Source organism: Patagioenas fasciata, chromosome 4, assembly GCF_037038585.1.
Source record: "Patagioenas fasciata isolate bPatFas1 chromosome 4, bPatFas1.hap1, whole genome shotgun sequence".
Classification (NCBI taxonomy): domain Eukaryota; kingdom Metazoa; phylum Chordata; class Aves; order Columbiformes; family Columbidae; genus Patagioenas; species Patagioenas fasciata.
The window spans coordinates 66,486,553-66,514,260 of record NC_092523.1 but is presented as its reverse complement, the minus strand read 5'-3'; the positions used below and the strand labels follow the sequence as shown (position 1 = coordinate 66,514,260).

General features: G+C 42.6%; 1 protein-coding gene across 9 annotated transcripts in view; it reads left to right on the top strand.

Annotated features, from left to right (window-relative positions):
- The window catches only part of JADE1 (jade family PHD finger 1), a 76,285-nt gene that overhangs the window by 28,656 nt on the left and 19,921 nt on the right, over nucleotides 1-27,708 (top strand). Inside the window, exons 1-4 of one of the 9 annotated variants that reach the window (XM_071808060.1) lie at nucleotides 1,797-1,939; nucleotides 12,250-12,327; nucleotides 23,481-23,563; nucleotides 27,018-27,175. In XM_071808060.1, the coding sequence (XP_071664161.1) occupies nucleotides 1,813-1,939; nucleotides 12,250-12,327; nucleotides 23,481-23,563; nucleotides 27,018-27,175 (446 nt within the window). In that variant the 5' untranslated portion in view covers nucleotides 1,797-1,812. Of the gene's footprint in view, nucleotides 1-1,796; nucleotides 1,940-2,017; nucleotides 2,139-2,625; nucleotides 2,703-3,435; nucleotides 3,571-4,642; nucleotides 4,722-12,249; nucleotides 12,328-23,480; nucleotides 23,564-27,017; nucleotides 27,176-27,708 lie in introns of those variants that run through there. The other 8 variants (XM_065836966.2, XM_065836968.2, XM_065836965.2 and 5 more) reach the window with 8 other exon arrangements.

Genomic DNA, 27,708 nt, shown 5'->3' with positions numbered 1-27,708 from the left:
ATCTAGTAGAGGTGCATACCTCTGTATAGTAAATGCCAGCTGACAATAGCTTGGCTAATCTTAATTTCTAGGGACATATGAGAAGTAGTCCACGAACTCCCAAGGGCCTTGCAGACCACCAAGTGAAAAAACTCTGACCTAATCTATGGTTTATACCATAGCACAGCAGCGGGCACCTGCTGTTCAGATAATACAGATCCACAAAGTCTCCAGTCACTGATTCCTTTGGCTGTATTCAAAATTAGTGCTTGGGGTAGGTTCCTGGAAGCTCAGGGGTAAAATGATTGGTGTATGAATGTAATTCTGGCAGTAAACAGATTATTTATCAGATAATATGACCTGGTATGTCACACAGATGATCACAGGCGCCCAATACCTCTACCATGAATGGCAAAAATCCAAGGGTCCCAATCCTGCAAATATGAATGACATTAGTAGAGCTACTTGTAATTAGACTGCTGATGGGTGCGAAGCTTCTCCATTAGGTATCCTGACAAGCCTGAATGCCAAGGTAAGTGTGAGAGAATGTAGAGAATATGGGGTTTTAAATTTTGTTATTGGTGAAAATGAGGGGAGTAAAAAGTCTTAGTTTAGCCTCTAAAATTTCAAGATGCTTCAGGCTGTTTTATGAATAAAACCATGACTGTCTTCTCTTCACAGTGAAAAAAATATCTTGGAGGGGGGGAAGGATGTTTTTGTAGTAAACTACAACTTTTTAGGATGTGTAGCAATGTGAGTTAGTTACTGGGTAGGTAGGTGGGTGAGACAGTAGCATAAATGACTTGGTTTGCATGGATGAGTAACAACCCAATTCCTCTGTTGAGCTAAGGTGTGATTCTTTGGCAGACTAATATTGCTGTGGAGGCTTCATTAACTTGTGTTTGCAGACTATGGGGATTACTTTCCACAGATCACCTTAATTCTGTGTCTGAGATTATGCTGAATCTTCTCCATGGTGTTTATTACCTCATAGTGTATTTGCTCAGGAATTCTGCTCAAAAGGGGGAGTTCTCCTTCATCCAGGGAGTACAGGTGCATGGACTGCAGTAAAGCATTTTATGTGGAAAATAAAGAAATCTGCATTCAAACGTACTTTTTTGATAATGGGAAGTTTAGTATGTAATTTGGTGCCAATCTAAGATAATTTTGCTCCCTGCTAGAAAGATGTGAACTGAACTGCCATATGAATCACTCTTTCTAGTCTTTGAGATGTATCAGAGTTAGGGAGCTGGAGGGATAACACTGGGGGCTGAGAATAGGGAGCCTGCAGTTTTATTCTTGCCCTGGCAATTATGCACTATGTATGTGGCCACAGCGTTTAACTCTTACGTGCCTCAGTTTCTCTGCCCGAATAATAGTGAATTACGTGTTATGCATAGGGAGCCTGTGCAGCATTACGATTCCTGGTTGCGAAATCGTCTGAATTTTTTTGGAGAGAGGAGTTAATTGTTGCAGGGTAACGCCAATAGTGCCCCAGGCGGGATCTCGGTGCAGACACGTATAATTTCCCAGCTGCCAGCCTTCCAACGTTGCCTCTTCCTTTTCTAGCCTGCTTGAACACACGCAAGGACGCGGCAGCACCCAGGCGGCCGCGCACCCTCGGGCTCCGGCCAAGTCGGCGCAGTTGGCAGCGAGTGGCTTCGCGGGGAGCCGCCCGGCCCTGGCCGCCGCGGAGGGAGAGGGGGAGACGGCGGCGAAACCCAGCGCTGCCGGCGGGAACGCCGCGCTGCTGCGCGGCCCCGGCCAGGCCCGCCAAGAGTTAACGGCGGCTACCTCGGGGCAGCCGCCGCCACCCCACCCCGGCGCTCCATTATGATTATTTCCCCCCTTCCCTCGCCTGGCAGTTTTGGCAGGGGATTAAAGCAGCTCCCCCCTGTGGCAGCAGTGACCCAGAAACGAGTTTTATTCACGGAGTCCTTCCTCCATAACAAGTACAAACGTCAGTCAGAGGGAGTCTCTGTGTGTGTGAGAGTGAGCGCGGGTGTGTGTGTGTGTGGTGCAGGGAGCCACTCTCCGCGCCCGCTCCCCGGCGCCGCGCCGAACTCATGAGGCGGCCCCGAGCCCTCCGCACAGGGGGAGCCCGGCCGCGCCGCCCGCCCTCGCCGCCTTCGCCGCCGCCCCGCCGCCGCCGCCAGCAGGTAACCGTGCCCGCCGCCGCCCCGCCGCCGCCGCCGCAGCGCCAGCCGGGGGAGCTGCCAGCACAGCCATATTTGATGGGTTTTTTTTGTCGCTCCGGAGGCGGCGAGAGAGCAGTTTCGTGCTGAAGGTCGCTGCCTAGTGGAAATAAGATAGTACGTCATTAACATGGCGCCAAGAGCCGTGCGGCTCGGTCCGGGGCGAGGGGAGGCGGCCGAGTTGCGGCTCCGCTATCCCACAATCAACTTGTGCCGGGCTGGGGCGGGCGGGAGGGACGGGGCGGTGGGAGGAGGGAGCGGAGGTTCTGCTGCCGCCCGGCGCGGCGGGCCGGTGCCGGGAGCGACCGCCGGCTTTTTGTTTCGCCACGGGCACCGGCGCGGCAAATAAGGACCGCGCAGCTTGGAAGGTGCAGCGGCCAAGTGAGCTGCCGGCGTGCCGCACTGCCTGCCCCACGCCTCGGGCGTCGCTGCAGGCTGCGCTGCGGGGGCATCGCCGTGCATCACCCTCCGCGGAAAGTAGGAAGCGTTGGAGCAACTTCGTAGAGAGATGGCAATGGCAGAGCGCAGGTCCTTCGCAGATATTGCCGTGTAGGAAGGTGCCGGGGGGAGCCATGGCCAGTGTCTGTCACCGTGTCACCCACATGTCCACCTGACCCACCGCTTCTAACCGTGGGCGGGGAGCATGTGCGTGGGGGAGGAGGTGTTTATGTGCAGCAGTAGCTTTGTAGTTACATTGGAGCCCCACCGCCCCCGTCCACCCAGTCGCACTTGGCTTTCGCTTGTAGGAAAAAAAAATGCTTAGAAAGCATGAAAACTGCTCATCGGTGAAATTAAGCAGAAGTTGCTTTTCGGAGCGGGAGAGCCGCAGTCTTGTGTTCGATGCGCGCAAGAGGGTGTGCTCTGGGGCACCGGTGGGTGTTCGCTAGCGGTGGAGAGCGGCGGGCTGTCATAGGTGCTTCGCCTCCCTCCCCTGCTCCGTTGTGAGCGCACGGTGTCTCCGGCTGGAGAACAAGTTGCGAGAGCCCCCAAATGCACGTGTTTGACAGCGTGTGCGCGGGGGGAGGCGTGCGGCGCTGCCCGGACCCGCCGGGAGCGGGGTTGCATCCCTGCCGCCTGGCCGGCCAGGCGGGGCAGCGGCGAGCAGGTGCACGGCGGTCCCGCAGCGGCCAGCGCGGCGCGCCCGACCCTCGCCCCGGGCCGGGGAGTTAAAGTGCGAAGCGGGGCCCGGGCCCGGGCGCACACGTGGGGGGGGGGGGGGGGGCGGTGCAAACTTGGGGCTGGGGGGGTGGGGCACCCCTCCCGCAGCCCCGCGGGTGGCTCGGGCGGGACGTTGGTATGCGGGGCGCCGGTGAATCCGCGTGGCCGTGCCGGAGTTTGTTGACGGGGGAGCGGAACGTGGAACGGGCGATGTTGGAACGCGAACAACAACCGCGAGGTAGCGGCGGCAAGAGCCTGAAGTTGCTCGGGCGCGAGGCGGGGCAGCTCCGCGCGTTCTCTCTTTTGCCCGTGTCCCCCGGGGCCTGGCAAGCCAGGTCAGGGCTGCGGTGTTCCAGATAACCGCGTTATTTCTGTGTAACGGTCAGTCCCCGGCGTCCCGGGGGAGGCGGGGAGGAGAGTGCGGCTCCAGCGATTATTCCACTTGCTGAAATTAGACAAAGCCGCCCTGATGCTGCGGCCGCTGCCACCCTGCCTGACTGCGGGCTCGGGTGGTTGCCTGCTCAAAGGATGATTTTTTTCCTTTTCCATTCCCATGGGCGCCCGCCAGTTCGTTAGCGGCAGGCGGTGGGGTTGCCATTATTTTGGGGAGGGTGGAGGCAAAGTGTGTTTGTTTGTTTGCACCGCCTGCTGGTTGGTTTCCTGTGACAAGAGGTGATACACAGTTTCCAGAACTGTCTGGGAGTGGGAGGAGAGACAGACACAGAAAATGAGCTCAAGTCTCCCCCGTGCTGCTGCCGCTGCTCAATCCACTAAACCGCCGTCCTCGTCCCACCCCCAGCAGCGTGGAGACGCGGGGGGAGGGCGGGGAAGGTGCTTTGGCCGTTTTCGGCAGTGACAGGGGTGCGGAGCGTAGGGAGCGGAGCCGAGGGAACCAAGTTTGATTTTCAGCCGGGGCCGAGCGGATTGGTGCGACCGGCGGCTGGGAGGAGCGGGAGGGGGAGGCGAGCCGGGCCGTTTCAAATGGAAGCCGGGGGCCGTAGGGCTGGGGGTGGTGCCGCCGCTCAGGAAGGTGCCACCCCGCGGGGAGGTGTAGCCCGGCGGCTGGGCAGGGAGGCGGCTCCGTCTCCTCCCCGCTGGCTTGGAGCCGCCCGCGGCGCGGGCGTTAACGGCCGGCGGGCAGGCGGCGGCTGCGGTGCGAGAGCTGCGTGAGGAGCAGCAGGACGAGCAGGGTAACCGCCCCGAGCGGCACCCGGCCGGCCCAGAGCTGCTGGGCGTCAGGCGCCGCTTTTGAATTTCCTCTTCGAGCAGCGTCTCCTGCCCCCGGGAAAGGCGGCGCTGAGCCGGCAGCCGGTCGTGGACTCGGCGGCTGGCGGTCGTTGGAGGCACCGCTCACCTGTGAGGCGATTTCAGAAAGCCACGCGTGCCAGGGTGCGTGCTTCTGGCTAACTCCTTGCTTCCCTTTTCCTTCCGATGACAGCTTTTTTCTAATAAAGTTCATTAGGTCACCCGTAGGTGAAGTCTGTGAGATCTTGAGACCTGTCAGTCACCCAGTAAGAACTGACCATGTGTAACATACAAATGAGTGGTTTGTGTGGCTGCACAGAGGCGTTAAAAATAGCTTACTTCTCCTTAGATAGCTGTTAGGTAGTATTAGAAGTTATGACAGCATTTAGCAACATGCTTTGGTTGACGTTTTAATGTTGAAGCAGGAAGATGCTTTTATGCTAGCTTCATGTTTTCTTTTTAGAGAAAGATTTAGCTGTCATTTGGAATAATTTCTTTTTTAAGCAGGCACAGTGTTTTAAGTAAGTCAAAAGCTGCCCAGATTTGCAAACCTAAAACCTTCATAAGAGTTATGCCAGAAATATGCTTGTTATGATTCTGTTTCTAGAGATTTCTCACACTCAGTGGGATATTGTTGAAACAGCAAGGGTTGTACGTTTTAGTATCAGGATTTTCCCTCTGGCTTCAGATACCACTTGCTCCCTGCTTTTGAGCTATGTTTAATACATGTGTTTAAAATAATAATAATAAAACCCCTTTTCCCCTCACAGCTGCAGATTACCCTTCCAGCTTCTCTGGTTTCATTCCCAATTCACAGAATGTAATAAAAAAAGCTTCCCGTGTTTCCTCAAATGCTTTCTCCATGTGGTTAGTGCTGCTGCTTTGCGCTGCTGTTTTCAGCTGGAGCTGACCAAGCTGACAGCTTTTTCCTACATGGAAGAGATGAACAGCAGTGGATGCAGAGCGGGTTGAATTAACTCTTAGAGTGCAATTTATCATTGCTTGAGATTCTGGGCAGTGGGTTCCGCCAACACAGTTTGGGAATAATTTGCTACCAGTGCCCAGATTGTAAGCTAACATGAGCTGACTTGCACAGGTGCATAAATGGATTGCTGAGAAGTGTTGGGCTGATGTGTCCAAATTGTGCTTTTGCTTTCCCTTGTGAAATTTCGAAGAGCTGTGCTCAAGTCAGTAGAAATGTTCTTTTGGGAGAACACTCTTGGCCTTAGAACATACTTCTTTGTTTGATGGGACTTTGAAGACTTTTTCTCCAAATTTAAGGTCTGACTTTTTGTACTGTGGACCGTGCTACGTAGTACTGTACTATTTTGAGAACTCCTGTATCTTTGTGACTATGAAGTGTCACTGTAGAAGCTTTCATAGGTGATAAAGAGGAGGTTTAGGTGGATTTTAATAGTATAACTTATTTCAGATGCAGTTCTGTGTTTTATGGGGTGTTTTTTGTTTGGTTGTGGGGTTTTATTTTGTTGTTTTTGTTTTGTTGTCTTGGGGTTTTTTTGGTTTGGGAATAGAAGGAAAAAACCAGATTATTTTCTTGCTATTTCAGGTGTTGGTTGGTAAAGACCGGGGTGGTGTCATAAACAGGCTATTTCAAGAGTACTGTAGTAGAAACCAAATGTCTTCATCTACCATCCATTTCATTAAGACTATGTTACAGTGTACGTCCATTGGTACAGTAAGTGTTTTGAAGCAATCTCTTGTGTACTAGAGATAATTAGGTCTTAGTTTCATTGCAGTTACTGGGTTACTTTCAGGAAAAGCAAGTTTTTTAGTTTGTCTTCAGGGTGTACATGTGTCAAAGTTCCACTTTCTTCCAATTCCGTCTCTGCAGCTGTTCTGTGCATTTTATTATAGTGACACCCATTAACATGGTTACAGTTAATTGTCTGTCAGAGTTGGAGTTATACACTCTTTTTACCCAAAGGTTTATACAGCCCTTAAAAATACTTCAGTAAAAATTGCACTACGTAAAACCTTTGACCCGAGGATGTAGAATTTTTTCGTCTATAATTATTTTTTAAAAATCTAGTTCTGTTTAGCTATTTGCATAACAAAGACTGACACACTTTACAACTTTCTCTTTGATCATCTTTCTACTTGGGGTCAAACTGAGTAAAAATGTGTTCTATGTTCTTCACTGCGCAGCAGTAGCATAAAAAGTGCTGTGGTGTGTTAATGGGTGTATTTGTGTGCACACTGTTGTGCCATTTATGGGGTAATGTCTGGAATTCTGCTCTGAGGAAGCTAGAAAAAAGGATTCTGTTTTTTTTTTTTCCACTTGGATCTGTGCAACACCTGGAACTTCAATGTGGGAGAAAAAATGTAAAAGGGAAGACTTTGGCATTGCTGTCCAGTGTTGTTTTTGTTTTTTGTTGGTTCTTTTAAATTAATCTCTTGTAGCGTTAAAAGTGGAGGAACATGATAATGCATGGTGATAAAAAGAGTGGATTTGCTGTACTGTATCACATTGATGATTCTAACCCATTGCCTTGCATCTGCCAGCAAATTCTGGGACGTAGACAGAAATGTCGATGTTCCTAACTGTGTCAAGTTATTTGTGTAGATTTAGATATTTGTTGCTCACCTCCACAATGATATGTAAATCCGAATGTTATTTTGTGGCCCGACATTGATTATATTGGATTATTATCTAGGCATTTCACTCGCATAGCATTTTACAAGTATTTTGAAAAAGGCTTAATGCTCTCTCCAAAACACAGTAGCCAGAAGAAACGCTTCAGGCATTGTAATCTTGCCTTTAAAAACGATCTGAGCAATTGTACCATGTAAGTCCAGAGTCAGGTTTGTATGTTTGAAGTTTGTACCTAATCAATGAGTAACCCCCAAACTTCGCTTTCAGAGCTAGCATGATGTAGAAGGATGGAAAAGCACCTGGTCATGTGTCTCTGTAAGCACGATGTCTTCAGGTTCTGGAGCAGCAGCAGAGCATGTGTGAAGCTGTGCCATCCTCCCCAGGGCTGCCCTGGCTAATCTCTGGGTGCTTGGTGGCCTTTGCCCCATCTGTGCCATTTATTGCAGTGGTGTGATTGCACAAAGTGCTCTTAGATCCTTTGTCCACCCTTGGACATGGCATAATATTGCTAGTGGAATGAATCTTGTGTTTAATTGAAGGTTGGCATTTGCCTGCGTCCACTTTATTTTTTTCCCCCTCTAATAAATGGGTAAATACTGTAATGCAGTCCTCAGGAGAAATAACTATCAGCACACTGTGTGTTGGTCGGTCTGATTTCTGAAAGGCTAGTTTTAACATGAAGAAACAGTCATCTTTCAAGGAAGTGAAACTGAAAATGATGTCTAAAAGTTGCTGGGTTATTAGGAATTTGCATGTGTCACTGAAAATGCAAGGAATGTTTCTCTCAGGCACGCAGTGGCCTGTCTTACATTAGGGCTACTGGGCTCTGTAGTAGCTCCTCAGGCATTGGGCTGATGCTGCAGGTGGACATTATGTGGGCAAATGTCCTCTTGGGGCAGGTGTAGGAATTTGGGAAAAACAGCTGTAGCAGCATTTGTGATAGGAGATACAGTGCTCAAGGGCACTACTTGATTGGGTATTCCTTGCTTCAGAGAAGCATTCGTTTTGCGAAGGGGACTGGGAAGTTGTTTCGTGGCATGTGTGGGTGCAGTGAATGTTTTGTGGAAACTTCTCGACTAAACAGCGATTATGTGGTTGCGTGCAGTTGTTGGGAATTGAGCTCAGTAACCTGGGTGGTCTCTTCCTGTCCTGCAAGTGTTGCATGCTGAGTTCCACAGCTTTTACTTATTATTGGTATGAATCTTAAAGCTTGGTTTAAATATTTTGCCTTTTCTGTGCTTGCATATATGTTCTCTTTGCTTACAGGCGTAATAATCACAACCTATTTGTACCATTAAACTAGCTGTGGTACAGTGAGTCTTGATGAATCTGCCTTTACTTCTGACCTGTTGGAATTGACAGATCCACTTCAGTTTCAGAATATGCTTTTATGAGATCAGTGTCGGATCAGATGCATTATATATAAATCTGAGTATATTAAGTGTGTGTCAAAATGAAGTCAAGTGAAAGATACCAGCACTTCTATGACTGTGAAGAGTGAGAATTTCAAAGAGTAGTAGTATTGCTGACACTTAAATCTGAGGTTAGGAAAGGGAAAAAACATGAGATAAGTGATTTTACTGAAAAATTTCATAGTTCTTCCATTCTGCCTTTTTCAGTATAAAAATACCTTCTTTTATTGAAAGATGTCCCATGAAGAATGGGTTATTATAATTTCTGGTTGTGTTTTGGTTGTTGTGTTGTTTCTTCTTTTTTTTTTTTTCTTCCCTGAAGGTTAAAAAAAGTTCCTTGACTTCCCAATATCCTCTAAACATGCTGGGAAAATGTGCATGTTGGTGGTTGAACAGGGAAAGCCTGCACCTTTAGTCAGCACCTAACCATCGCTATCCATAATCTGTGTTTATTTTTTATGTACTTTTTAAGTGACTTTGAGGTCACTGTCACCTGCCAGAAGCCCATTGTCTTTGAGACACAGGCACAGTGAGACCCTGAAGAGCAGCAGTATTTCAGTCTGTGTGGTTGTAACTCTTGTTAGCTCTTCTAGTGTTGCCTCTAGAATGTATGTTCTCAACTGTAGATATGACCATCTGGTGAGAGCAGCTCAAAATTATTTTTGAAGTTGAAAAAAGCTGCTTTATTACTTCTAATGACAAAAAAAAAAAGGGAGGGGGGGAGGGCGTTAATCTTACGAGGTTTGAGACTTGTTTTGAGAAGCCAAATACTGCTTTTCCATCTGTCACCTAGCTCCCTGCAAACTTGGGTTAGGTTCAGAGATGGGAAAATTCGATCTCATATGAACTTCATCAAATTGGGTATTTCTTTTAGTGTTACTTGTGAGAGCACAGGCTTTTCAATGTGGCCAACTTCAGAAACCTGACTAGAGTGGACAAGGAAATCAACTGCCTTGTCTAATACTCTGTACTTCAGGGAAGTGGCTTTTGTTCTGCTGCTTATTTCCTGAAGAACTGTGGAGACTGCTGGAATTGGGAGTTGTAAATACTACTGTCTTCCTTAAACAGCAATAAATTTTGTTTTTTAAAGTGCATGGTAGGAAGTAGAAGCTTCTGAGCTTTTCCTTATTTTGTGGCTTTGCAGAAATATGGCTAGGAGAAGGTGAGCTCAAAATACACTTACCAAAAGGATGTGGAGGAGCAGAATTTCAAGTTTGCTTGTTCATCACAAGCTCCTGAGTATATCCTTATGTATAGGCTATGTTATTTTGCTCTATGGTGCATAATGCTTTTCAGACCCTGTGGGAATGAACCAAGAAGTGAGGATTTTAACCATAAATATGCATGTTATATTTCTGAGATAACTTTATTTTTCTTTTCTTTCTTTCTTTTTTCCCATATCTTCTTTCCTTGCAGCAGATATTCCCATTCTAAATGAATATGCGCTTTTATACCGCTATTGCTAATATTTCTTTCAAATACAGAGAAAGTATGTGAACTACTAGGGAAAGGTACCTTACAGAATAGGTATTTATTCCCCTGTTTTTTGCCATGTAGCAGCTAATTGATTTTTCAGTTCTGTCTTAGTGTGTTTTGGATCTGAATGTTGGCTTTCTGTCTTCATAAGTGGCCGTATCAGAACTTGCCTCTGGATCTACCACATTTATACCAGATCTGTGTTCAGGTGATTTTGATTGTCCAGGCTGGTCTGTGTACTTATTCATTGGCACGATTTCTGTCTGCCATACACACAGAGTTCTGTTCTGCTTCAAAGCAATTCTGGAGAGAATTCTTCTAGCACTATAAGAGATTGTCATTTATGATTCTTTATTCCCTGGCATCAGACATTATACCTGAACTTTGACTCTATAAAATGGTGACAAAAGATCTTGGTGAAGCGAAGCATTCAGTTTCTCTTTACCTTTGTTGAGCAAAACTAGCAGCTCAAGACTGCTCCCTGTTTCGAAAACAGCTGTATTAAATCCCACTCTGGAAAGTCATTCTGTGGGAGGGAGGCTCCCCCCCACTTTGCATGTTTAATATATATAAAAAAAAAGGACTAAATCTTGCAGTGCTTGGGCTCTTACAACTACAGGATGTTTCAAAAAGATGGACCAAATTACTTAACAATACTGCTTTGAAATCGGGTCCGTCTTTTTGAAACACCCTGTGTATTAAGTTCATTGGAAGTGTAAAATAGAGTCTCAGGTTCAGTTGCTTGTGATCTGCTCTTGATGATAAAATTCAAAAATGCTTATTTGTTTTCATTTGAATAACTTTTGGAAGAGAAGGTATTTTTGTGCTTTTGTGGAAATAGTGTCAGTCTTTGGGTAGGCTTTTTGGGTTTCCTCATTTTGTGAATTAGTCATAGTCTTAGTGGGAAACATTACTGAGTTTACTACAATGAGACATGTTCTCAGTGAACGAAGTTGTAGTTAACTGTATATGAAGGGTCAATGACAAGAGTTTTGCTGAGAGGTTTTTAGGAGATCCCAGTTCACATGAAAATGAGGAGGTTAGATTTTCTGCACCTACCTAGAAACAGAAAAGTACTTTGACATCTGATTTCCAGATCTATGCCCCAAAAGTATGTATGAGGGCTTTGCTGCTAGCTGAACACCCAGACCTTGTTCATATCATGATTGATATGTGGTAAGCAGAGACTCAGGGGATTTGATGTGCATCTAGAGTCCTTGTCAGTTTAACTTATGGTGGATATGCCTTTCTGCTATTGTCTTGTCATATTTTTTTCTGCTTTTCAACTTACACTTTTAAATAGCTTTTTACATGTAAATTCTGACTTGCTATTTACAGCTTCTTTAATGTTTCTGAGTTTAGTTTTGTTCCACAGAGAATACATGTGAAAATACTAATGCCCTGTGAATAGCTACTGAAATGATTTGGAACTTTTTGCCTGTACATCAGTGATTCATGTGCAGTTGAACTCAGTATTGCTAGAAGTTGCGCGTTTCAGAGGAGCTTCTCTGTAATCAAATTGTGGTCTGATTCATGGAAAATGGTGTTAGGCATAGAGCTAGAAACATACCTGCGGAAGAAAGTAACTCTTACCTTAGAGGTAGTGCCTTCCAGGGCATAGGTGTTGCATGTTTAGTTAATCTGGAAAAATGGCTTGCTGCTGATGATGTTTCTTTATATAAATATATATACATACATATATATATATACACACACACACATAAGTTAACAACTTAAGTATTCGATTTAATAAATCTGGCACTTTAAACAGGAATAAAACAGTGCCAAAAATGTATTAGCCAAAGTAAATATTTACATAAGCAGTAAAAGTGTTATTGTATAGCAAATCTAGTGTTAGAATGGGCAGGGAAGGTTAAGCACATTGACTGCAGATATTCAGTGATTTAAAGACCTCTCAGAACAAAATATGCTTTTGTTTCGGGGTGGAGGTGTTGGTGGGGCTGTCATTGATACTCTCCAGTCTTGTTCACCTGCTCATATGATGACTGCCTAATTAATGATCCTTGAGACTTTCACTGTTCATATTTCAGATGCTCTTTAAAGTTGTTTGTTTTCCTTTGTGTACTTGTAAATCCTTGAATGCCATCAGAAACACAACTTGATGACTGTGTTATTCTCTTGGGTTAAGTGCTGTCTCATTGCTTTGCAGGCTGCCTGCTGCTTCCCCTGAAGATCATGAAACGACGTCGGCTTCCTAGCAGCAGCGAGGATTCTGACGACAATGGCAGTAAGTGCTCCTTTGTTGTAGAGTGCAGTAGATTATGAGTTTGAAAACACATTTTAATGCAGTGTTTTATGTGACAGAGGGATTTTGCATATTGGTTGGAGTGGTAGAAATGTGTATTATAGGAATCCAGTTTTGAACTCAGTCATTCTGAGTACAGGTGGATGGTAGAGCTGGACCCCCTCCTGCCCCCAGCCACTGTATTGACTATGCAGTGTTAGTTAACAAGGCAAAATAAGTTGGTCATCTTCAAAAATCTTTGCAAGCAGCATAAATTATCATTACAAAACCAGAAATTGCACGGAGACACCTGCTAATGTTGTCCACAGCTTAGTCTTTAACAAAAGTTTGCATTAGGATTTTAAATTTGCTTCAGTGTTCCTGTGCTCTCTTATGGAATGGAAAGATATATTGCTTCAAACTTGAGCAGAAAAGATTGATGATGCATAAAAGTTGTTCCTTACTTTGTTTGAAGATCATCTTACTTGAGGAGTAGTTTACAAGAATTTGAATTCAGTAAATCAGTAATTTTGATACAGGTTTATTTAACTGTTTCTGTACTGACAAAACTGACACTGAGCTCCGTATGGTATATCTCTTGTGTTTGGATTCCAGGGATTGATAGTCTTTTATTTAAGAAGAAATGAAAACAGAAGGGGCGGGGCGGGGAGGAGAGGAATATGGCAGTTTGGGAAATGTGCCCAGGTGTTTTATTTGCTCAAACAAGCAAGGTGATTGTACTTGACAATAGTGCACATTAGCCAGTTGTCAGAGAGGTTTTCCTGGTTTTAATTTGACCTGAGTGCACATCTTCAAATTCTGAAGTCTTTTGTGAGACTTCAGCCTGAAATGTAATAGGAAATGATCAAGGAAGCTTTCCAGGTGCTTATGAAAGCTCTAATCTGAGAACATAGCTCTGTGCTGCACTGTGGCCCTGCACAGGTGACTGCTGCACCTCCATGCATTTTTTAGGAGTGTCTGTGCTGCATGAGAGTCTGTTCCACTATCTCTTATGGCCAAATCTGCACCTTAAAACAACCTTGGGCCAACTGGTGCTGAAATGAAGGAGTGGTAAAAGGATTGGAGGAGGTGAGAACTAGCAAGCTGATTAGGAGTCAGTCCAAATAAGGATTGAGTAAAATCTATTAAAGATGTGTGAGATTTGGCTTGTTTTGGAGAACTTCCTACAGATAGTGATTTTGGAAGGAAAAAATTACAAACCTGACCTATTTTTTCTTGGTTAGAATATTTACTTGGGGTTATAAACATTGAAACTGGTATATTTCATCAAAGGCGACCTGGACTTCCCCAAAACAAAGATATGTTTTTACTTGTGAAATAGACAAGTAACAGCAAATCTCATGTCTTTCCTTAGAATTTTACTTTACCTTTTTCTCATTCCTTAGCAGCTTTATATAGTAGTGTTTCATTTTGATAAGTGTTTATTTTAACTCTCTTACCTCTTCTTTACTCTTTGATCCTTTCATGTGGCAGTGTTACAGGCTTTACCAAATAAAATATGAAGCAGATAGTCTTGGAATTGAAGCTCTGCAATAGATTCAGTTGACTGATCTGTTGCTGCTTATAATGCTTGTTTGTAATGTCATTTGGTATATAACTATCTGGAATAGAGCTGTGTGAACTATGTTTTCCAAAAAAACATATTTTCATCTGTTCCATAGGTCAAGATCTAAGAAAATAAGTTAGGGAAAAAACAGCCAACACCTTGCCCTTTTATAATGGCTCTAATTTAAAGCCTAATTCATACGAATAACTATTTCTTGAATAAATTATGTGGCAAAAAACAGTGAAATTTTAAGTGTATTTTCAAGTATTGTTTGAAATACATACCACTTCTCTTTTATTACAGTTTTTTTTTTCTTGATTTGGTTCTCTTTTTTTCCTATTGTGAAATTAGTGGGCAAATTCAGATACAGGTTCCTGCATATTCATTCTATTACTATGCACATGTTCAGAAAGATTAAGGCTTAATAGTCAGAAGCTGAGATAACATTTAATGTAGGGTCAGCATCTCCAAGGCTTTTTGTCATTCACATTTCCATGAGAACAATGTTGGACACTCAGGCCCTTTCCCTCCACTTTTCCTGTTATAGGAAATACCAGTAGTTCCTTGTAACTGTGTTTGAATGTCAAGGGTCTCCCCTTACAGGTTTCACCTTCATTCAGTCTTTTCTTGTCTTTGATAGAATTATTCATTACTTTCACTGTGTTAAGTTCTGTATAGAGATTCATAATTACTTTGTCAGTAGTATGTCTGATTCACTGTCTTGATGCTAGAGTTAGGAGGGTAAGCAAATTTTGTTGCCTAAAAAAATAAAAGGTAAAAAATTATGTGAATTTCTGGGCTCTGTGTTGAAGCCTTGAAGCTTTTCAGTAGCTATTTTTCCTTCTCAGAGATCCCAGAGGCAGAAAACAATTAAATAGACTATTCTGAGCACTTCAAACAGCCATCTTCTAATTGAAAAGTTGAAATTTTAATCAACACTTAGTTGGAATCCTGTTGCCAAACATCTGCTTCCCTTCAGTCAGTGGCACCTCTTGACCCTCTGGCGCGCCTCTTGCATTCCCATCATACTGAACTCGATAGTCCTTCAGCTTAGAGAGCACTGCTCTCCCTCAGCTTGCAACGTGGGGATTTGGCCTCCAACTGTTGGGTTTCTTCAGTTCTGAAATTGAGTTTTCATGCTGTGCCTTAGTAGTTTGTGTGATCAGGCGTCTGAGATTCATCATGAGTGTCACTGGATAAATGTTGTTGAAGTAACCTGAATGATGACGCTTGTCTGGGGTAGACTCCAGTGTGTAGACTAGTGCCACCTGGAAAATATTTTGACATGAAGAAACACATACTTTATTTTATTGAAGTCAGGAACCTGCGTATTTATGAGGTAGTAATAATGAATGGAAAATGGGATTTATCTAAAAAAATTAACAAACATTTATTGTTTTCCATTAGGTTACCAAACTGAATCAGTTTCCCTGATAGTCACAAGGTGATAGAAAACCAAACCTCATACCCTAAACACTAAAGAAGTGTTACACTGAAGATAGAAGGATACCTGTAGTTCTTCTGAGGATGAAAAAGGTGCTCTCCTTTTGTGAGATGAAAGAAGGGAGAACCATTTTCATTTGGTGTGAAATACAGAACTAAAGAAAGCTTAACAACATGGTTGCAGTCCTAGAGTACATACATGTATTTACTGACATAAGATATTTTAGTGTGGTTGGTTGTATGCTATTTGCAGTATTTTAAAGCCTTGCAGCTTAAAGACAGAACCCTTGCTTTTCTCATCACTAGATTTTTTTACCCTCTGACTTGATCCTTTCCCAAAATCCAAGTGCAGACTTCAGACCACCAAAGTGTTTATTTTATGTCCTTCAGCCTACCTACTGAAAATTGTTGAGCTGTGTCGCCTTAAAATCAGACTTCTAAATCCTCATTTAGACAGGAGGCCAAAATAGCGTATTTGAAGCACTGAGCAAGAGGCATCAGCGAAAGTTGTGCACAGCAGTTCTGCAGTTAGTCCCTGGGTATCTGCGTGTGTTCTCAGAGATTTCGTCTTCTGAAATTAATAGGTCACTTTTGAACATTTTATCCATGAAATATAATTGAATGAAAAATGGCTGTAGGCATAGTTCTGGATTTTGAACTTTTATCTAAATACAGAGGAATGGTATTGGGAGAGGCTTGGGGAAGAGTTTAAGATTATTGGCACCTCAAAGTAACCCTTTTTTGTTAGCTGGCAGCTTGTTAGTTTCTGTCCCTTTCCAGATAATGTATTAGAGCAACTATAATAGATGTTAGTATTAGCCAGGCCCATCATAAAAGGCTTGTGATGTACATGTCATCTTCTTCCAAACCTGTATGAAGTAAATTAGTAATGTTTACCTCAGACTCAATTATGTCCTTGTTGTCCGCACAGCTGGCTAGGGCTTTGATATTTTTATGCAATTTTTGCTACCTTGTATTTCAGCGTGTTCCCCCATTGCAAAAACTCCTTATCCTTATGATTCCAGGTCTTGCTCTAATTAAATGTTAGATGTTGAAACCGTTTTATCTTTCATGCTCTCCGTTTGACCTGACTTTTCAGCCTCGTTGGTCTGTAAATCTGTGAAGGTGCTTTGTGCTGAATATTCCATGTGCTTTGTTTCCTGGTGAGATAAAGCTGTGCAGTGGAGTAGTCTCCATTTATAGCTTCAGGGTATCCCTTTTGCACAAATTGCTTGGACACATGCACAGATTGTGTTTGAGACAAGATCTGAAGCTCAGATAGTTGTAGGGAGCTTGGGTGAAATCCAGGCCCTCCTTGATGTCAGAGTCCTTGTTTTTTCACAGAATCACAGAATGTCAGGGATTGGAAGGGACCTCGAAAGCTCATCCAGTCCAATCCCCCTGCCAGAGCAGGAACCACCTACATGAGGTTACACAGAAAGGCATCCAGGCGGGTTTTGAATGTCTCCGGAGTACGAGACTCCACAACCTCCCTGGGCAGGGAGCGAGGAATTCAGAACATGATTTTCCTCACATTTCACTTGGTCCCATGATGCCTCTTCATTTATTCTTGGAGGGGTTATCAGTTCATCATACTCCTACATGCAAAGTATCTGAAAGAAGTGGTGAAGATACTTGCAAATGAAAAATACTTCTAAGATTTACAAGATTTCACATCAGTTCTGAGAAATGAAAGATTTAATACTTACAGATTATGGAGTATAATTCTGTAATTCAGATGGACCCTCCTCTATCATTGCTAAACAGATGTTATTTTAAAGTTAAACATATTTTGCCAATATCCGTTGCTCTGGCTGAATGATGGGCATCGTAGATTTAGAAAGGGCTTTTCATCTCAATGGACTGCTGTTGTGTTTGAGATGGATCCCAGAGTGCCTTCACAGAGGTTGCTGAGTACATAACCTTAGGTGTGTGTGTCATTTACCACAGAATTGCAGACACTGCTGGTCTGAAGTGTGGTAATTACTTAGCAGTGTGCCTAATGCTGTGCAGCATTGCATGAAAGGGAAGTGAAGAACAGTTTTCAGTTGAACTCGTTGATATGTGAGTAATGCTGTTTAAACAACAGAAGGTAACATAGTACAGTGCTAGAATTTGGGCAAAGCAACAAGTTTAGTGAACCCTGCTGTGCTTTTGGAAAAGAATTGTGGCGTTTGGAGTGATGACAAATGGTCAGTACCATCTTACCTGAAGGTTAAGCTCACTGGGGCTTTTGAGCAGTTTGGAAGAGTGACTTGAAAGATTTACCTGGACTAATAGGCTATCCTGTCTGAGGAAGTGACATCACAGGATCATCACTGTCGCTTTTACAGAGGCACATTTCTTTTTACAAGACTGAATATACCTACCTAACTGTACTTGAATTGTAAGGCCTGACAACATGATGTTACCAGCCTCTGAATGCTAGCTTGGGAGTTGCTCAGACTGACTTTTATAACCTGTAGTAAAACTTGTGCTAAAACTTTGTTTACTGTGGTGGTAAAACAGTGCTACAGTGGGAAGCCTTGGGCTAGGGAGCTAGAATGGCACTTGGGTTGTGACAAAAACAAATAAGATGGTGTCTAGAAGTTCCTCACTGTTAGGAGAGTGAGATGTGTCTAGGCGTATTTACATGTATCTTCTTTGAGATTATAAAACTAAAATGTGTGCTACCGAGAAAAGCGATGATAGGAGGGAACTTGTATTGAACTGCTATAGCAGGGAGCTGCAAGGACTGTTCATTATTTGTGTCAGATACTGAGCAATTGTGCAATGTTGTGGCAAAGCAGTGCGGAGATCATATGGATCCATGCATTGTTCAGCAGCTGCCGTTGGGTAGTTCTCAAATGACACTAAATTCTGAGTAGCATCAGTGTTGATAAGAGATAAAAAGCCTTTGCTTTTTCTATCTTGATCTTGAATGAGATTATTTTGTAATAATATACTACTATATAAAGATAAGGAAGATAGATGTACAAATCCTCCAGCGACAGAAACATGAGAAGGGGAATTTGGCTATGTGAAATGATCTCATAGGTTGTGTTTGCATACCTGTGGCTTTCTCTGTGATAAGTCCTGAGGACTTCTGGACAAACAGCTCTTTCTGTACCTGACATAATGGAAAACTGCCATTGGAGTAGTCCGATTCTGTTTAATTTGTGCTGGAATTTGAGTCTAGACGTGGAGTTACGTCTAAGTGACATGAAACCTTGCTGCAAAGAGTTCTGGGCCAAGCACTAAACTGGGAGACTCTTGAGCATTTTTGTTTCCTCTTCAGGCTGCAGTTCTTCCCGACAGTGTTGGCAGCAGCACCTCGTTGGTCTCAGTGTGAGTTGAGAAAGAATATAGGCATCTGGAAATGCCAGTGTTAAGCAGAAGTGACAGCCAGACATGAATCCATGTCAGGGATGTTTTGCTCTGTTGTGCTGCCTGGTGTAATGGTATAGCAGGAGTGTATTTACGAAGGGAGAAGTGCTTTCAGACACCCAGTGATCTGAGGCTTTGAAGTGTTCAGAGGCTGCAGCAGCAGGTAGTTCTCCAGGGACACAGCTGGGTGCCTTGCAGGTGGCTTTACAGCGGCTTTGAGTGTGATACTTAATAGCTGAGCCTTTTCTGTTCATGCTGAGGAGTATATTAGTTGTGGGGTAGAATTCCCAGAGGACCTGAATTGCTTTATTGGTCCTGAGGAGTTTCTGTTTTGATGGGCTTTTTTTTGAATGAAAACATATTCTTGGCAGATCATTTAATAAATAGTTAGAATTGATTAAGTTTTTCCTTTTGGGAAGCATTTGTTCTTCACAAATATGGAAAAAGAATTCTTTTTTTTTTGATTGCTTTCTTTATTGTCAGGGTTTGTATATGTTATGGACACCTTGTAGGAGTGTTATAAAAACAGTGTTTACAGTGTAAGGTGTATATAATAGCCTAAGGGAACAGAAGGTTTCCCTACCTGAGTCTTAGAAGTCGTCCTCCAGCACCAGTAGTATGTTATAACTTTGCCTCTCTTGCTGTGAATTATACTTCATTAGTTGTTTGAGATTTGTTTAATAAGACACCTTTTATCTCTGGTTTCTAATGATGATAGTGATGCATATTTTGGATATGTTTATTTAGCTCTGTGCTTTGAAGTTGTGTATTTTTCTGATTCACATACCTTTTGGTAGTATGGGCTCTTTTAACATCTCATTGATTTTCCATCTGCTGTAGAACTCATTTCTCTCATGAGGTTTATAATGTTATTATACAAAGGTTTTACATCTTCCAAATCTCAGTGATTCAGACTTCCCTTATGTTTGGTGGTTTGTTTTTTTTTTTTTTTTTTATTTTTATTTTTTTAATTTTAGCAAAGCTGGGTTTAACTCTGCCTTGTTCTTTTAGTAATTTTTCTAGTCTTCATGATCGTAACCCAGTCTGGGTGCAAGGGTAGTATTCAGAAAACTGTTGATCAGTATAGTCATTTTTGATGCTTAATGTGAGTGGATAATTTTGGTGAAAGGTGTCTGGAATCTTTCTAAAATTAATTAATGAGGTTAATGTGCTTTTATAATACAGAAGAGCTGGTTTGATTCCTATGTTTTTGTCCACAGTAGGTTGTTCCTTCTGTATAATCCAGGAATGGTTCTTACTTCACATATTTAGATTTAAAGATTAGATCATTAATCACTGGAGTATTATAGCTATAATTGCCTGTGAACTTTTTCTTTCAGTGCAGTCCCTCTTCTGGATTAGATGTGAAAATGATACTTAAAAGGCAAATAACATCCTTCATTTTCCTCCTGCCCTTTTATTGGTATACTCCAAGTGGGTGGATTGCTTATGAAAGCAGCTTTGGGTGATTCAGTGACCTGGTCTTGGCACTGTTGAAGGCAGTGAGATTTTGCCGTTAACTTTAATGGAAGCAAAGTTGAAACTCTTCTTTGAGATTTCAAAAACAGTTAAATTTAATGCTGTCATGGGCTGGATATTTTACTGTCATTTGATTGGCTTCTTTAATTTCTTGCATTTCTGTGGCGAAGTGGTGGTGGCTGGTTGAATCTGTGAACGCATGCCTTATAGTTGGCTTTTGTTTATTCAGTGAGTAAATGTTTTCTCTATTGAGTGAAGCCCTTGTCAAAGGTCATCTGTTAGCTACAGTTACAGATCTTGGTAGGTAGTAAAATCTCAGTCCCATGAGAAGTTAGTCCACCTTTTTCTCATAGTACTGTGTATAGGCAGTTCACACTACTCAGAAAAATACAATAGTCTCTTCAGTAACTTACTAAAAGCGTTATGTTTTCACTATGCATACAACAATTTTATGTGCAAGGAAACAGCTATTAGAGAACTATGTAAGAAACTCTTTCTTCCCTTGTTGTAGGAAGTTGGCATGGAAAAAATACTCATTATAATGTATCCTGAGGAAGGCTGACTGTGTTGTCCCTTGTGCATGCAAATTTTACATAGTGTGCTTTCGTCTACTGCTTTAAAAAAGCAATTTAAAATGAAAATTCTGTAGTTTTGGTGCTAAGAGCTGACTCTTCATGTTGCATGAAATAGTTAATTAATCCAGTGTCCTAACCTTTGTGTACATGGACTGTGTCTAAAATCAGAAGTACACATTTAAGGCACTGTTTTGTCATATGGCATCTGCAGATGACACAATAAAGAAATGGGGATGGAAGATATGGTACGGATTATTTTACTCCTCATCTTTGTATAATAGCTTCTCTGTGGCATGAAAGAGACCTGGAAATCCATCTTTTAATACCCACATTTAAAAAACAAAACCAAACACCACCACAACAAACAACAACAAAGAAAACCTCCCACAAAAAACAGCACAAGAAAACCCCCCAACAACACACACCAAAAAAGCACGTACATGCGTGCTTGTATTCAGTTTATGGTAAGTTGTCATCGGAGCTGAATTAAAACACACAGGTAAAAATCCAAAAATACATGATACTGCTACTGCTCTCATTTTGCCAGATGCACACGTTACTTGGGAACAACTGTGTTAAAGCCTCCATAATCACCAGTTCTTCTCCCCCAGAAACTTCAGACTCAAACATCGCTTTACCAGTGCAGCTTATTGTTCTTAATTCCTTGTTTTATATCCCGGCTCCCTTCCCCAAGGCCAGCAGTGTACAAAACACTCAGGTCCAGAATGAATTAGGAATTTCAAAGTGTCTGACTTGCTGGTACAGTGGTCTAACTAGCTGAATACCTCGCTGACAGATAGTTGGTCAGGTAGTCATGTCCTGGCAGTGGAAAACAGCAGAACACAGGAAGAATGAATACTCATCTATGTGTGTATATATATATATATGTATATATATATATATATATGTATGTATGTGGTCTGTGTTTTCTAGTGAGTCTGTTGATTAAAGAAATCACATCTGTCTGAATGCTAAACCACTAACATATTGCTTTGTGTCAGGAAAAATCTGTTTTTCTGTTATGAATTTTAGCTGTATCTGACACATTTTGAGTGATTTCACTTATTCCCCTCTGAGTTTTTTAGATTGAGTTTGGGTATGGGCTGATAGGATTCTCAGATGGAGTTTATCTGTATTGCTGCTTGTGTTTTTTTCTTTAGTTTTCAAGAGAATATTTTAGTAGAATGGTAGATGAATTATCTTGGGAGTCTGGCTTTCCACAGATGAGTAAATGGCAGTCAGTCACTTTTCTCTTTTTTTCCCTTCATAGAAATACAAAGTTGTAAAGTAGAGGGGCTTAGGAAAAGGGCCCATTACTTTTAAAAGCCTTTCAAATCACCAGCTTTTACATGAAAACACTAGCATTTGCTTAAAAGAATCTTTTCCATATTCTTACTTCAGAAGGTAATATTTTCAGCTGTTTGCTGCGTACTTTCCTTCAATTTTGACCATTATGCATGTTCTGTGTAACGTATTATTCAGTGCTGTGTTACAGAGTGGTGTTTATTGGGTCGTAACTACAACATAATGAATTCTTCTGATGACTGGTTACTCAGTCATATCTTTCCAATGAAAGTCTTGGAGAGTTGCTTTACTTTGGAAATGATTTATGGTTTTGATAGAGAACTTATCCCATCCTGTGCAATCTTTTTGAACAGTGCTTTCCGATCCCCGAGAGGTTTCTGCTGGCTGATGTGAAGCAATGCTGCTTTTATGGACTGTAGACTAATTTTTTTATTCCTAGCATTTGTGTGCCCAGGCAGCGAAGAAATAAGCAGTGTAGGAAGACCTGTGCATTGGATCTGTTTTGTCTACCATTAATGCCCAGAGTAGCAAAATCTGTGTACAGAGTTCAACATGTAAATCCTAGCTTCTCCGTCGTATGGGCTTACTACAAGTCCTTCATCTCTCCAACGCGTAAGGGTTTATTTGCTTTTCTTTTAATTACTACTGTTTAGTTGGCCGTAGAAAATACCTGCCATATCTGTAAAATTAGTTCATTTGCACAGGTATAATATACGCTGCTGTTCAAAGCACCACCTTGTCAATGGAGTATAGTTTCCTTCTCTTTTTCTTTCCTCCTGTTACAAAATTTGAGACTCTGTCAAAAGGTTTCAAGCCAAAAAGGTATAATTTCTTTTGAATGTAATCAATAACCATGCAGACAAACATCGTACAACCACACCGAGAGACTTGCTCGGGGGAAGAGACAACAGCGTGTTTTGTGGTCGCTACTGTGTCCGTGGCAGTGCATTTCATTTTGAAAAGGCTTACTCAAGTGAAAATTGGGTAACCAGTATAGCTATTTAGGACATCAATACATGAGCTTCAAAGAGTACATCTCAGGCTATTGGCAGACCTCCTGCTCAGTTATTAATCTGTAGAAAGTGGTTTATTGATGCTCAGAGGGAAGCATGTTATGAGGCAGCTTTCTTCAAATGCTGAGTGGAAGGCTGATAAGTGCACTGCAGCCAATACATGAATGTATCAGTAGAAAATTATAAACAAAACCAAACCAGAAGAGTGATCACACAAGCTTATGACCAAGTAATTTTAATTTCATGGTTCATCTTGAAAGAGTCTTCTGGGGGTTTCTCATAGAAGCCTGATTCTGACTTGCCTTATATAGTCCCACTAAAGTCAATTGGCAGCCTCGAGAGTGGAGAGAGAGCAAAGGCTTTTATTGATGGCAGCACTGTCTGCAAATGATAATTTCTGTATCCTAGGTTTGTCCACCTGGTCCCAGCATTCCAGATCTCGACATCAGAGGACTTCGTGTTCCAGACATGAAGATCGAAAACCTTCTGAGGTATTTCTGGTATTCGATTTGCATTTTGTTACATCTGTCAAATACAAAGCTGTATACATGTAATGAATCAATTTCTTCTGATTTACACTTTCTTTTCTCTCTTGCTACATTTTAGCTGGCACCTGCCCCTCCCCGCCCCCTTTTTTTTATTTGGCAAGAGATGAGGGAGTTCAGCTGTTCGCACAGCCACTGCCAGCACCAGTTTCTATCTGTGAATTTTGCTATAGTCTGACACCCATTCAACATAGCTGCAGAGTCTTTCTTCTAGTATTTTAGGCATCAGGGTTTATTTATAGTTTGAACAGTGAAAATTTATATTAGGTGCGTTTATTTCATGGTTGGTATTTGGTATTGGGTTTTGGTATGTGATCTTTGTTAATGTGCTTGTCAAACTAGAAATCTGCTTCCTGACAGTTCTGTCTTGTGTAATGCTTTGAGGAGATCCTATCAAGGGAGATATAAATCACTTTGAACTTTCCAGGATGGATCAGCTGTTAGTAACACATAAATGCGATCCAGTTCTTTGGAAATGTTCTTGCTGAATCTCCGTATCTTCGGGCATATACTACACTGCAGACTTTGCAGAGGCTGCAAAAAAAGCATTAGCTCTGGGAGGTGGAATTTCTTCATTTAACTTACTTCCCTAATACCTGTATTTCTGATGCATTAGTGAGTGATGAGTGTTGAGAAAAAACATGCTTTATTAATATCCCCAGTGACAGTGTACCTAAGTCCCAGGGAACAGTTGTGACAAGAAGAATCCCATTAATCAGTGTGAACTACACCTAATACTACTGGTGGTTTCTGATCTTCTTTTTGATTGTTGGTTCTTAAAGACCTTTTTAAAAAATTATTTTTAACGTGGAGACCTCTGATGAATTTGTTCTTGTTGGTGATAGGCTTGCTTTCCTTAGTTATCTTTTGTACATCACTTTGAAGTAACCCCTTAGGCCTAGTTTTGAGAACTACCTTTTGAGAGGCTATCCGGAAATAATCCAAGATAGTTATGAATTGGGTTGGTTTGTTGTTGTTTTTTTTTTTTCTTTTTTTTTTTTTTCCTGCTTCTGTTTTCTTCTGTCCCTTTTCTTGTGTTTATTGTCAGAATCTTTGCAGTTTTGTGCTGTTCTCTCTTGTTTTCTCAGCCTGGATGGACTACTCATATACTTCCATTCAGCTTTGTTCCAGTCTTCTCCCCTCTCCCTCCCTGCCTATGCGTTGTCTCTGCTTGCCACAGCACGCTATTCGAATAAGTGTGCTGGCAGAAAGTGACACTTGCTAAACTCCCTGGGTGAAATCCTAGTTTCATTGAAGAGGATGGCAAAATTCCCGTTGACTTCAATATGGCCAGGGTTTCACCCTTTAGCTTTGAAGCATTCAGTGCTTCTGAGAGCCAGCACTTCTGTAAGCTCTGCTTTGCTCCAGGCAGTCTGATTGCATCAGAAATTAGAGCAGAAAGAATGGTGTCACAGGGCCAATGGCCTGGGAAGGAGTTTCTTGGCTGTCAGGTGCTGCGTTAGCTTTCGAGAGAGTTTTGTCACAAATTTATCTGAGAGCCTTAGTTACTCTGGCTCTCAGATTGAGCAAGTTTTGCATCCCATTTTATATTTTTGGTCTTGTTTTCATTTGACATTTGATTGCTTTAATTCAAATCACTTGGAAGGGCAGGATCCCCTGGCCAGCTGTGCATATTTGTTTTGTGAGCCAGTTTACTTTGTGGCTTATTTTTCATTTCTTGATTGGAGCCTCACAGGACTTGTAATTGGATTGCGTAAAACATTTTTTGTATTTCATTACCTGCATTCACCCTTTCCTTCATATGGTAATATTATTCTTTATTTTTTAAGGCTGGCAGTTTTTCTGAACATGTCAAGACAAATGTTAAGAAAAATGTCAAGATTTTATGCTTTTTTTATGACAAAACCACAGCGGAAACATAAACATACTGAGACAGAAGTGGGATAGTATGTGTGTGTTGGGAGGGAGGTGGGGTTTCAAGATGTGCAGTGTGATAAGGCAAATCACACTTAGAAATATTCTCAGAAGTATAAATAACCATCACCTTCACTCTTTCCCTTCCTAAGAATTGTAGGGAATCTGTTGAGATTTCAGGTGTGTGAATAGCATATGACAGAAACGGCTGTCCTGAGGAGACCTGCCTAATTTGTCCTCTGTATAGATTTGGTTCTTCCTCAGCCATATGCAACAGTTGGCTAACGTAAAACAGACAGTGTAAGCATTGGTTTGGGACTGGGTAGGAGGCTGGGGGATGGTGTCACTTTGTCCCATTAGAAGCCCCATGAGAGCGCTACCACAATAATGTCTTTTCCTTTGGTACTGTGTGATGTGGGGCTGTGTGGATGTTGACTCTGTCCACCACAAACCCAGAGGTCTGCAGGGGAACTTTTGTTAAAATGTTACCTACTTTCTTGTGCTGGTGGTGCTTACTTTTTTGTTACCTGATTGCTTTTTAATAGTTTCCTTTGAATGTGGCATTTAGTAGTTAAAATATGGGGTTGTGGAGGTGAGGAGTGCTGAGTGTAGTCGCTGTAGTCTACAGCAGCCTTGCCTTACAGGACGATTGGGATGAGGAGAGCTGGGAGACATGTAGACAAGTGCAGGCTTGTAGTTTGATGCCTGTGATAGCACCCTTTGCTTTCTGTGGTGCTGACAGGCAGTGGCAAACCGGGCTGAAGCTGCCGCAACAGTACTACAGCATGCCTGCTACCGGATTGAATCCGCTTTTATTTCATTCTGTGGCTTGTTGAAGACAGCACCACCGCTTATCTAATGCTGCTAACCCAAAAGCTGCCACACATCCTGCTCATTATAGAGGTGGATACCTTTGCAAAGGCAAAGTGAAATTACAGTTATGATTCAGGGGTGTCTGTAGATGTCTGAATAACAAGCACTTGTGCTGAACATGGAGCTGCCACCAGAATTCCAGTTTGGGTCTTAGTTTATTTGATCTTTTGGGTTATTATTTTAAGTACTTGCACAAAGAATCATCGCCTTAGAATTTCCTCTTGCAGCTGGTCATTGTAGAGTCACGCCTTGATTTCTACCACAGGGAATTTCTGGAATGTCTTTGGATTAGTCAGAGCTCCAATAATTAAAAACCAAACCAAAACAGAAGAAACACCAACCAAAATTGTTGGAGCAAAGATGGAGGTAAAAGTGATAGTACCTTTCAGCATCATGTCTCCGGTGCAGGGGAGCATCAGGGCTTGTAGTGGAGTTAGCTGGAAGTCATTTTATTAGTATTTGCACCTTCTGCCACCCCTTTCCCTGCGATGAAGCTAAACTTCTGTCCTGCAGTGGGCTGGGTTAGTTCACTGTTGATACAGTGATGTTGTTACGCACTGTGCTCCATGGTTACCCTGAAGCTGTGAATCATAGAGTGTAAATATCAAATGTCAGTGTCTCTATTTTTCTCTCTTGGTCACTCTCTTTGCAGGTGTTCAGAACGGACCTGATCACTGCCATGAAGTTACATGACTCCTTCCAGCTGAACCCTGATGAATACTATGTGCTGGCAGACCCCTGGAGGCAGGAGTGGGAAAAGGGAGTTCAGGTGCCAGTTAGCCCAGGGACCATCCCAGAACCAGTAGCCAGGTATAGTGTGGAGGAATGTACACAAATACACGTACCTTTATGCTGGCAGCTTATGTCTACATTGCCTTGGCTTGTTGAGCTTTATTCCAGTGTCTAGCTAGAAAGGGCTCAGTTCTTGGAGACAAAGAGCAATCTGTGTCAGCTTTTTGAATGGTTGGAGAAGTCAAGAGTCAGGCCTGTTCTGCCTGTGTGTTGAAATATGAATGTTAGAGAATAATTTTTGGCATGACATTAGGATGGAGTATGGTGACAGAGCCTGAAAAAATAGCTTCCCTTTTTAAGCCCAGACTTGACCTCACTCAGCATTGCTGGGAGAGCCCTTGTCTAGTGCTTCTTGTGCTTAGTTCCAAGCCATCGGTTCCTTTCAAGGAACAGCTAGACAAGCTGGATTTAAGGGGCAGAGAAAACACAGTATTTATTTTAGTTTCACATTATTTTTTGGTTGTTTCATTTACTATCTTAGGAAATTGTTTGTTTTGCAACATTTCAGCTGTTTTAAGAACCATCCAGATGTGCATGTCATTAAATACACT